The following is a 12,288-nucleotide window of genomic DNA, read 5'->3' as shown; positions in this document are numbered from 1 at the left end:
TATGAAAGCTAATATTTTTTTTTTCTTGCTTTGTTAATGATTCCTACAACTGGACTAGTTATCAATTTAACCTTTGGGCATGGATGGATTAAAAAATATTATTCCCCCCTGCCTTGTGTCCTAATGTTTTCAGTCTGTCTGTATTTAAATAGTTGAACAATGAAATCTCAATTGTCTTCTCAAATATGTGATAATTTCTTCCTTATTTTACTAGTTGCAGACTAGACTCTCCCATGATGATGAGCATTTGAACATAGGTTTTGCTGTTTTGGATCCGGGTTGAGTCCATAACTTTACTTGTATTTGATGTAAATATATATACATGTTTGAATTATGTTTTCTTTCCTCTGTTTAGTTTTTGCATTTAACTTCCAAATCCCTGTGTCGTCCATCCCCTGCCATGCAATACCCCCCAGGCTTTTATAACATCGTGGCTGGCCCCATGGTCCAACAACTTCTAGGAGTGGGGCTGAGGAAACAGCTGGAGGCTTCCACAGCATTCAGCCTCTTACACAGGCGCACCCTTTAATATGAATCATTACTAGGATGCTGAGGCTAATCTGTCTAGATTTAATCAAAGGCTCCTAAACAGGAGCATAAAGGTTTCTGAAGCATTTACTGTAGCCTTCAGACATGTTATTAATGAATGTTATCCCTCTTGCCTCCTTTTGTGAAGGTGAACAGCTTTTATGTAACATTGATATGACAGCTGCTGAAAGAACTAACACTTCATAATCCTGATCATCACAGTATCAAAGTATATGTATGGATAACACAATCTAACCAGTACATCTTTTAACAAATGTATTTATAATTTTAGTTTTTAAATGGTATTTTGGCAAATATTGCAGTTGAAAGAGTTTTATTTTTTTTCTGAGCATACTATAACTGGTGAGGCTTGTCATGCTTGGCTTTAATGCAAAAGGATAAAGGGAATCTCCCCTCTTCATCCATGATAATCCTCTGTAGTTTTTCACTGTTGGTTTTTTTTCCCTTCCCCCATCTTTATTTCCTTTAATATCTCAATCCTGTTTGACAGAGTGAAAAAATGCTCTTTTGTAAAATACTGCTCCCAGTTTTGTATTTGAAAATGCACTATCCTCAAAGGTTTATTATTTTATTCTGGGGAGAAAGCCGTTGTGTTTGAGGCTTTGTGTCCATCCCTTCTCCCTACCTTCTCATTGGGGAAACAAAAAATAGATTAAATACATTTGCTTTGAGTCAGTAACTTCTGTCTTCTGGTTTTCCAAGAATAGCCAAATGCTGCCATTGGCTCACTAACTGTCAGGGAGACAGTGGAGACTGAGGAATTAATGCAGCCTCTTGAAAACACCAGCCCAAATGCATGCTCATCATGAGTCACGGCTGAGTGCTTGGGTTGTTTCACTCCTGCAGTTTTTCTGCAGTAGAGTCACAGAATAGGTTAGGCTGGAAGAGACCCTCATAGTGGGTCATCTGGTCCCACCCCCCTGCTCAATCAGGGACCTCCTGAAGCATGTGGCAGAGGATTTCATTCAGACATATCTTGAATATCACTTATCAGGGAGACTCTGCAACCTCTCCGGACAATGTGTTCCAGTGTGTGGTGACCTGTACAGTAAAGAAGTTCTTTCTCATGTTCCACTGGAACTTCCAGTGCATTGCTGCCTCTTGTCCTATTGATTGGCACCTCAGAGAAGAGCCTGGCTCTTTTCTCTGACACTCTCCCTTCAGGTACTTGTGGACAATGATGAAGTCCCCTCTCAGTCATCTCTTCTTGAGGCTGAACAGGCCCAGTTCCCTCAGCCTTTCCTTGAGAGATGTTCCAGTCCCCTTCCCATCTTAGGATCCTATAGCATTTGTAGGAAGAGGACTCTTCTTGTCCCTTCTTGAGAGCACTGTCTGAACTCCTTCCCTAATCTGTTCCTTTCTAGTTAACACGTGACTTTTGGGGTGTGCATATCCCAGGGGAAAGCTTGAAAAGCAAGCACTTGTTGAGAACTGATGACCTATAAAAATAGGTGAATGTGGAAGTCAAAATTTAAATCCGTGAGAGAGTCGTGGTGCACCCGTGGCCTGCTGTGTTGTTTTCCCTCTGTAAACCCTAAGGGTTCTGGCTCTTCAAGTGTTACAACCTACAACAAATCCTGTGCTGGGGATGGACATGCCAGAGGGGTTTGGTAGCACTAGGTATTGAGAGTAAATGGGAGGTGGGGCAGCTCAAAAAAAAGGTGAGGTTGTTATCTTGCTGTAGGTTTGGAGCCTTAAGAGTGTATGCTGGACAAATTTCCTCCTGCTGCAAGGAGAGGATGCAGCACTTTGCTATGAGTTGGGCCTGTGGAGAGGGGAAGAAAGGAGGTTTGAAGGGGAAAGGACCTTGAACCAGGCTCCTTAGAGGTGAGCCCTGAGATGGCACGCCTGAGTCAGGGGCAGTGCTATAGCCCAGCTGAAGTGCCTCTCCACCAATGCCTGCAATTAGGTACAGGTTGGGCAGCAGGAAGAGTTTCTTCACAGAAAGGGCAATGGTGGAGTCATCACGCCTGGAGGCCTTCAAGGGAAGATGGGATGTGATAGTGTCATGGTGTGGTTGATGCGGTGGTGTTTGGTCATAGCTTGGACTCGATGATCTCGTTGTGTTTCCTAACCCAAGTGAAGAACCCCTTTCCCAGAGCTGTGTCTCCATGTCCCACAGCACCCGCTGAGACGGGAGCCCCGCGGGCCGCCGGGGGCGGGACCCACGCGCGGGGCCGAGCCGGGCCGCCAGGGGGCGCTGCGCCGGCCCTGCCGGGCAGGCGGGGGCGGGGCCGCGGGCAGATCGCGCGCAGGCGCAGCGCTGCCCCCCGGAGGCGGCGGCGGCGCGCGTCCCCTGCCGCAAGGGCCGCCGGTCCGTCGGCGGCGCGGGGGCGGGCGGGCGGCCCGGGCCCGGACATAAGATGGCGGCGGCGTTGCTGGGGCGGCGGCGGCGGCGGTTGCGGCTGTCGCGGAGCGCGGGCGGTGCGCGGCTCTGCCCGGGCTCGCAGGGCGGATAGAGCGGGGCCGGCGCGGCGGAGCGGGGCCGCCATGGGCTCCCAGGTGCTGCAGATCCTGCGCCAGGGCGTGTGGGCGGCGCTGAGCGGCGGCTGGTACCAGGATCCGCACCAGGGCGCGGGGGTCAACGCGCTGCACCTCTACCTGTGGCTCTTCCTTCTCGGCTTCCCCTTCACCCTGTACATGGTGAGCGCAGCCCCGGCCTGTGCCGGGGGTCGGCCGGCCCTTGCCGGGCCCGGAGTGGGGGGGAGGGCCGGGAGGGGCCGCCGCGCGCGCGCCCCCTGCCCGCGGCGCGGCCCCGGGAACGGCCCCGGGCCCCTGCGGCCGGGCCGCCTCCGCTGGGAGCGGGCCCGGACCCCCCATCGGGGCTGCGCCGTTTCGGGAGCATCGACCCGTTACTGGGAATCTGTGGCTGGGCGCTATCGGGGCGCGGCGGGGCTATAGGCGCTAGCGCTTCGCCTTCGTTTTTCTGTTTACTTTCCTTCAAAATTGGAAATAGCTCTAGCAGCTTCCTCTGCTGATCTCCTCGTAGGTCGGTAAAAAGCAGTTTCTACAGGAACTGTCAGATTTAGCCAGTGTTTCTGGCTAGCAGCAGTATCAGTTTCTGACTTTTGAGTCTGGTAGAGGGACGTGGTTCCGTAACCTAGAAGTTTTATTTGGCTGTAGTGTGGTGTGTTGGCTGGCAGTGTATCTGGATTGTGTGTTATCGACAAGAAGTTCGTCTGGCTTTTTTGTTTGTGTCCAGATTTCAGTGTACTTGGTTTGTGAGAATTCCTGTCTTATATATCTTTGTAACTGAGACTTCAGTTAAAGCTGTTAAAATACTAACCTTTAAACCTAGAAACTTTATTGACATTTGGACTTGAGAGCACATAAAGGAGAGGTGTGATCAGATAGAAGAAAAGGGGGCGGTTTCCTGTTGGCCAGTAGTTTTTTTCCATGTGTAAGCTGTGTTTAACTTATGAAATGCTAATAGTTTACTTTGGGTTTTCCATAAAGAGTGTGATCATAATAGTCTGTTTTGTGCATATGAGGTAGAACATCATTTGCAAGATTGTCAGATGCTGTAACAACCTAAAGAAGATGCTGCCTTGTGAAAATGTAGTTAGTGAATTAAATGCTGGAGATAAAATCATATGCAAGTGCAGTTGCAGAAATTGAGAGCTCTGAGGTCAGGCATTTGCTTTATTTAAAAGCAGTTTGTAAAGTTACAGTATGAGACACTTCATACTTAGAAATAGCTAGTGTGGAAAAGGAGGTTAAAAACTTTAAGGTTTTTAATTCATATTACAGTGTCTTGAAAAAGGCAGCTCTCACGCTTTTTGTTTGAAAACTTCTGGTCTGCTGGCAGGGAGACTAAAGGCTGACACAAAGTGCATTTAGAATTGAAGTTACATGAGAACAGCTAGATAAAACTTTTAACTAAGCAGATACTTTGTATGAGAGCTATGTATCTGTATCTATTGAAAGTTCTGCACAATATGGGAAGAGGAGACACCTTTTGGTTTCAAATATAGCTTTACAATTTTTTTAATAAATTGACAAATGGTAAATCTGGGCCAGCATTTGAGTCTCCTGCTGCTCTTAAAGCAGTAGGTAAGCTTCAGTTACCCATACAATGGGATAACTCAGTGTTGCTGAAACACTTTTTCCTGTGTAAAGGGAAAAGACAGCAGCAAGCTGTTTTGGGTTTTGTTGAGGTCAGAGAAATTCTCTTGCTTCATAGCTCTGGACAAGTTAAAGATGCAACAAGTGCCAACTTCCCTGAGAATAAGTAGGGAGATTAGTCACAAGTTAAAGGAGATTGAATCATATTTGGCCGTTTTCCCTCTTTCCACCCTCTACAGTTTAAGTGTTGTCTAGACATAAACTAAACAGGCAGAACTGTTGGTCATCTTAGCTCTTTAGCATCTCTTAAGCTCTTTTTCAGAATAAAAGCAGTAAGTGTTGCATTGCTGTAGGACATACATAAATAAGCAGAACTTGCTTAAAAACTCTTAGGTAATTGTAATCTGAATTCTGAGCATGGCTCACTGGTGTGTAGGAGGGAGTTTCTAAGCTAGCTTCAAGTGACTTGTTGCTGGCAGACAATCGTGTGTTTTTAAAAAATCGAGGTATATAGAAAGACTGCTGACAGGTTTTATATTACTTATAGAACTTCCCCATGTAAAGAATTACAAGATCATAGCATTGCTTTTATACATTGGATCAGCAATAACTGTAGTTATTTCCAAGTTGTTTTGTAGCAACAAAGACAAAAGTATCCCCTAAGAACTTTGCTTGTAGCTGGCTCTCAGTGCATTTAACAGTAGGCTAACCACTTTTTTTCCCCCAAATGTTATTTAACCTCCAGCAGGAAGAAAATGCACTAGGATATGGGAATTTAGGTGCACTTACTGCTTTAAGACTTGGTTTAGTGCATCCAACATTGCTGTCTTTTTTTCTGTGCATTTGTTTTGTTGCTCTGGTATTTTCAGAATGGAATCTAGTAATGATTGTGGTCAGAAAGTAATGCCATAAATCTGTGTGTTCCTTTGTATGTGTATGCCCGTGCTGTTAGGGTTGATGGATTTAATGTGTGGTACAAACCTACTTGAAAAAACTAACATTAGAATTCAATAACCAACCTTTCTTCCTTGGCCCCTCATCTGCCTTTTGAGCTTAAGCATGTGCAAGTGAGTGTTGTATCCTGTACAGTGTATACCTAAATGTACCTATTTTGCCACTCTGGATACTTTTTCTTGTGTATACAGTTAAACTGTGCTTGTTGGAAGTGTGGCAAAATAAACGTGTAAATAATGAAGGAACTGAGATTTGAGTAAGATATGCCTGCTTTAGGGAAGCAGCTTGAATCTATATTCTTGCATTTGTGGCTTGGCAGTACATGTACAAAAATTTTGTTTTCTAGACTAGTTAAGTCTATCCTGTTTGTGTACTTATATTCAGTAACAGGCTCAACTGTGCTTGTTGATGTGCCTTTCTATTGTAAGAGCTGATCCCTGCTTTTACTCTAACGCAAAGTTGAAATTGGGAGAAGAAAACGTGCTTTCTATATGGGGAAGCTGTCCAATCACTTTGTAAAATCTAGTGGTATAGTTGAAAAAAAATACCCTGAATGCAGAGGCCAATGTGATGCATCAGTGTTGTGGGGGGAGGGGAAAGAGAGGAGGCTGCCAAAGCACTTCCCCTAGTCGGAATGCTGTTTCAGCCCCACCACGTGTGCATGAGGGGGTGAAGTCTTGGCTCTGGCACTTGTGGAATTTTGCCAGTAACTGAAGAGGAGCCAGGACTGTACCTTGCTTGGGGTGATGGGCTCACATGTACCTACAGAACTTGTCTGTCAAAGTCGAGCTCATTTAGTCAACAGTTCACTTAATTTCCTGACTTGTGTACATAGTTATAGAAGTAGGTCATTTATATAGCTTCATGTGGAAGTTTTTTCCACTGAAGTTTTTGAAATATGTCCTGTTTCTTAAACTAAGATGTTAAATTATTGAAATTCAATTTGTGATAGCAATTCCTGTTATGCCATATTGTTCTAAGACGCTTGTAGTCTCTTGGCTGCTCAAATTTCTGTTGTATGCTTTGAGGTTTTGGTCAAAAACTAGATAACTTGTGACTGAACTTTCTTCCAGATAATGGCAGTTCTTAAGGGCTCTGTCCATAAACAAAAATTAAGGACAAAACTATGTCTGTTGTTTTGCTGATTCTTCCTCTTTTCTAGTAAAACTGTTTCTAAAAAACACTGCTTTCAAAATACTTGTAGTTTCAAGTCTTTTTACTAGATGACTTACTTCTTAATGTTTAGGTTATAACACCTTTATGTAGGGATCTGCAATCTGGTTTGATTTTGAAGACTTAGCTGTTAAAAACACTCATAGTAATGCATTTCTTTTTTGAAAATAATCTGGAATTACATCTATGGGGCCTAGCTAAAGCTAGGTAATCAGATTAGATAGGATCCATATAGTGTTAGTTTCTTCATAAGGATGTTGTACAGCCTGTGATCGATGAAGTTTCTTCTGGTTCCTGGCACATATGTGCTGGAAACATTCATTTGAGATACAGTGACCTTCTGTAGTTCGAATGGAAATATTTTAGTGCTGGAACTGATGGTGGGATGTCACCTTGGTTTTTTTAAGATTTTCTAAATTTTCTGATGTTTACATTCTTGTGGTAAACATTTTTACACACTTTCTGTAAATACCTTATTGTTTTGCATTCTTTTATAGAAGAAGAGAAATTAATTAAACTGTTAGTTTGTCCAGTGTCATTGGAGAGGCGGCACTTTTAGAAAACTATAAATGTTAAAGTCAGAAAATAAACTTTTTGTTTTCTTCACCTTGAGAGCAGCGGTGTGTGCACATGTGTTGTTTCATATCCTATAGTAACAGTGGGAGGTTTCTTTTCTACTTTGACTATTGGAATCTAGGAGTGTTTAAACGTTTTTCTGCCTACTCTTTTAGGAAAGGTGTGTTGTGATACAAGTCAGCTAATTTAAGAGCCAGGAGGTTTCAGAAGAGATAGTCCTCCTTAACTATCTTACCTTTGTCCATATGTATATCTTGCATTTGTTAAGTTGACTTGAAAGATTTAAATTTGGAAAGTAACTTGTGGGAAAGGTGGTAGAAAATCAGTGTCCTTCCCTCTGTCCCCCATATTTGAGAGAACTACGTAGCTTCCCTTCAAGACTCAGAGACATAATTTTGGGTAGGAGTTTATCTGAAGTTTTCAACAGAACATAATTAAAAGCACACAGTTTTCATATGGTTCTTCATAGCTCTTTATATTGTACAGGAACTTCTGTAGTGATGACTGCTGTGGAGTATATGTTCTTTTGGTGCAAATGAAAGTGAGTAGAAATGTGCAGTAAAAATGGGTGTTCTGTGAAATACTGTTGCAGCTGTAGCCTTGTGGCCAACTGGTGTCTAGTAACAGCTCTTGCCTGAGGGCTTTAGTGTGCTGGGCTCAATTAAAATGCTTTAGTATTTGAAATTATTTTGATTTTAAGATGTAATCTAGTGGGAAATTTGTATGACTTAGATTTGTATTCCAGTCTTGAAGGTGGTATCACATGAGATGCTGGTGAGAAACATGTCTCTCCTCAAATGTGGTAAAATGCTGAACACAGTTGGAAATGGTAACCTAACTTGCTTTGTTTTGTGGGGAGAAGACCCCAAATTTATGTTGAATGCTTCTAAGTTTGGCTTAGAAAAACAGAAGTTGCAAGTGGTTGAGCTTAGGCTGCAGTAAATTTCCTCTTGAGGCTGTGCTGCAGACAAATTGCTGGTACCATGGGTAGCAGTGCTGCACCACAGCATGATACTTGATGTCAAGTGTGTTCATATGGCAGACTAAGCTAGCTAAAATGCCTTCTATTCCCAGAATATATACCCTATTCTGACATGAGGACCTACTACAAATATGAAGAAGGAAAGGTAGTCAGTTACCTTAGCTTTTTTAAAATTTTTCTGCAATACTGTGAAAACAGGTTGTGAGGGAAAAGTTTGAATTCTCTGTTAGGTTTGCTGTAAATTACATGAGGTGTTTTGCTTTTTTTTGGTGCTTATTCTTAAAGCTTTCCTTTGAAAAACTGGGTGTGTAGATTTTGCAAGATAAACTGGCTATACTGTGACCTCACTGCTGACAGAGTAGAGGAGAGAAATTGATGAGCTCTCTAGACAGAAAAGTACAGGCATGTCTTTTATGGAGTAACTCTAGCTTTTGTTATCTAGTGTTAGTCTCGCTCTTCTGGTAATGGCTTCTGAACACTGGGTATTATACAGGAGAGGAAAGTTGAAGCTGTGTGTGATGGGGTAGCAGACTGCCTAGCAGGTACAGGAAGTTCATGCATTTTTCCTGAGTTAGCAGGGTTGCCATTGCCTGCAGGGAACTGACTCTGAAGTTTTTGGAAGTAGAGGCACCTCAGTTTTTGAAGAAACCATTCTAGCACTGCTTCAGGGGTAGTAGGGATGCCATATCATTATGGATCCTGGTTGCTTATTGATGCTGATTTTAAGTAGCTTAGTTTCCTCTTTCTCCTCCTTAGCTGGTGCTTGGTGAGTGAATCTCTGCTTGTCATGATGATGTCCAGCTCAGCATACAAAATGAGACTTAGCAAACTTCAGCTTAGTTTGCCTGGCCTACTTCAAATGTTATATTCAGTGTTGGCTTAACTTGTTTTGGAGGAAAAGGTAGGTGTTGATGATGCTTGTCAGATTTGACTTGTTTTGGAGAAATACCTTGCTGGGTTACACAGAGTCATCATGGTGATCAGAGTTCCATGGGCGTCTTGAAGAGTCAGAAGGGGGAAGATGAGTAAAGAAAAGGAAAAGGAGGGCCTCTCTGTTCAGCACATTATGACCATATTGAGTCCTTTACTGTGTTTAAGTTATGCTGCTTAAAATTCTTCTAAGATTCATGGAAATAGTTTTAGATAGGAGATTGTTACATTGCATAATGTTACACTATGTTGTCAGACAGTCAATTTTAAATGGTTCAAAATGTTTCTATGCACTGGTTAGAGAGGCATTGCTTTCTTCTACTCTGAGCATTGTTTTGACTCTGCAAGATGTTCCTGGGCCTTTTTTTTTATCATGATGACTCCTCTCTTCCCATGGTCTTTCAAGGGAGGTACGAAATTAAGCTGGAATTGTCCTTCAGCCATGAGGTCTAAAAAGACAGCCATTTGTTCTACTCATTTACTACGTTAATGTTCAAGCTGGATATCAGATGTTTAATTCTGATTGTCATATATCTGTGTGTATTTTTATATTTTGGAGATATATCTCAAATTACACCATGATCAGGGTAAAGGATAGTGATGCAGTGAAATACTTCACAACCTAAACTTTTGTTGCTTTTGTAAAGGGAATGGCCAATTTTTGGATGAATGCTGAGACTTAATATCTCATTTTGTTTAATCACTGCCTAGTGAAATGGCAAAATTAAAAAGCACAAATAAAGCATGTTTTAAAAGGAAAAATGCATTAAAGTGAAATCTGAAGTTTAACCAGTACTTCAAACACTTCTCCTAAATAGCTGTCTTGCTGGACTTTGTAAATACCTATTGCTGAAGTGATTGATTTGTAAAATCCTTATTTACCTCTGCTAGAGCTGCATGCATTCCACTCTTAGCTTGGAGTGGAATTTCAAATGTTGCATTCAGGACTGAGGGGTTTTTTAATGTGGCTTCTGGCCGCCTTTCATACAGTTTTCAGAACATGGGTTGGCTACCTTTCCATGGGCGTGCAATGATCTAGCACAAATCTTTGCTGCCTATGGTCTTGCAGGTTGGGTTCTGCTGTGCAGTGTGTGAGTCACACATGTGAGCAACCTCTTCATGTACGCAAGTAGGAAACAGTTTGGCTTCTGTGACTGATCAGTGTCTTGTCATGCAGCAGCAGCTCTTGGAAGCTGAAGTCAAAACACCAATGTTTGGTATCTCAGCAGGTTTTCTCCCATCCAGCCATGCTGGCAAACTCACATCAAGTTTTTCTGAATTGGTGCTGTGTACTCTCCCTGAAATAAGATCTCACCCCATACATGGTTGGTTTTTCATGTGCTTAAAATCTTCCCTTCTTTTTCTACTCATAACAATTAAAAATATTTGTCTCACATATGTTAACTCTTACGTTTCCTAGTCTAGGTCTTCCATTGCAAAAGCCTGGAAGGAGAGAGTGAGAGTCGAGCTTGGTTTTCAAGCTTCAGTCAAACAAGTTTATTTAGTACAATGCTGTGGTGATTTAGTATCTTTGGTAGTGCAACGGTTTCTTTCTTCTGTGTTGCTAGACTTTTGACATTTTGACATTTTTTAACATGAAGACTGGCTGTTGGTGGTGTAGCTTTCAGAATTAGATTTTCTCTATGAAACAAACAGTTAAAATCTAGGGAGTATTCTTATGGATATTCTACCTTGTGTTCATTAACTTTTTCTTACTCTTTTTTTGAAAGGCTCTTCCTTCTTCCATGATGATAGTAGCTGTCTACTGCCCAGTGATAGCAGCTCTCTTTATCGTTTTGAAGATGGTGAATTACCGTTTGCACAGGGCGCTGGATGAGGGAGAAATTGTGGAGAGGAATGCCAGTGAGCATATGGACAGAGGTGCAAAAGCAGAACAAAGCAGTGTTTCAGCCAAGAGGAAAGACAGCAATGGTCCCAGGTAAGTTGTCTGCTGAATTCTGCATACTGCTTCGAATGACTAACAGTCCTGTCTTCATCAGCTGTAACTGGAATGGTGATTGAGATTAAACACTAGGGAATATAGATACAGACCTCTGTGGTTCTAAAAGATGGCTTTAAGTCTTGTCTTGAAAAGTAGACTTATTTATATGTTAGGTTTGAAATTAAGTATTCACAACAATTTCCTAGTTCCTCTCCCAGAGGAGTTCAAGAGCAGTATTGAACATGCTGGAAACAATAGCATGGGAAATGTGAGCCGATTAGGCCACTAAATTTTTAATGAACATAATTAGTACAAGTAATCTAATTTCAGTAGTAGATGTAGTATTAAAAATCTAGCTGTCAAAGACCGCATACTACATGCTAATTCTTTCTTCACAGGGAGGAGTGTCTGATTGGGTTTCAATTTTAGTGTTGCAAAACCAGGAGTTGGATACAATGCTTGACTCCAGTCATAGTCTTTTCAAGGAGAATGCTGTCCTGTGAATTTGGAAATTCTGGAATTGCTCTGTTCAGTAATGATGATAATGATTCTGAAATACTGTCAATAGGAGGATGATTCCTTTCCAGAGATCTCCTTTGTAGCCAGCATAAAACAATGCCAGAGGTTTTCCTCCTCTGACCAGACTATTTGGAGAAAGAAGAGTAAAAGATGACTCATCAGCAAGGCCAGCTTAACCAGTTTGATCAGACTGTGGATGTTATGAGCTCTAATATCAAAGCCTCTGCCTGCCTTAGATAATTTGAGACCATCTTAAAAGTTAAACTGCGTGAAATAAATCAACCTTGAATTGTTAGCTTTTAGAGTTGACCTTTCTCTTGTCTTTGAGTTTCCGGTACTAGTAGTCATGAGTAGTTTTGAAAGTGAGGTGATTTGTATGCTGTCCTGACTCTTAAAAGATTGTGTGTCTTACTAAGGAAACGTGGTTGAAAGAAGCCTCTTGAGTGTGTTTATTGTGATGCTTTTAAAGAAAGGAAGTGCTAAGCTGCTGCTCTTTAAAATGATAAGCCTAGAATTTAAAGGACATTCCCATCTGTATATGGGGTAGCTTCTCATGATCATAGGTTCTTGTGTGTCTTCTCTCACCTCAGGTATTGTT

The 12,288-nt window shown here is 42.1% G+C and overlaps 1 protein-coding gene across 9 annotated transcripts in view; it reads left to right on the top strand.

Annotated features, from left to right (window-relative positions):
- Nucleotides 1–2,838: 2,838 nt before the first annotated feature.
- The window catches only part of PCNX1 (pecanex 1), an 89,102-nt gene continuing 79,652 nt past the window's right edge, over nt 2,839–12,288 (top strand). For 4 of the 9 annotated variants that reach the window (XM_050975912.1, XM_050975909.1, XM_050975911.1 and 1 more), the window contains exons 1-2: nt 2,840–3,192; nt 10,960–11,168. In XM_050975912.1, the coding sequence (XP_050831869.1) occupies nt 3,040–3,192; nt 10,960–11,168 (362 nt within the window). In that variant the 5' untranslated portion in view covers nt 2,840–3,039. Of the gene's footprint in view, nt 3,193–10,959; nt 11,169–12,288 lie in introns of those variants that run through there. The other 5 variants (XM_050975906.1, XM_050975908.1, XM_050975905.1 and 2 more) reach the window with 2 other exon arrangements.

This window comes from Serinus canaria, chromosome 5, assembly GCF_022539315.1.
Source record: "Serinus canaria isolate serCan28SL12 chromosome 5, serCan2020, whole genome shotgun sequence".
Taxonomy (NCBI): domain Eukaryota; kingdom Metazoa; phylum Chordata; class Aves; order Passeriformes; family Fringillidae; genus Serinus; species Serinus canaria.
This window is presented reverse-complemented; position numbering and strand designations above follow the sequence as displayed.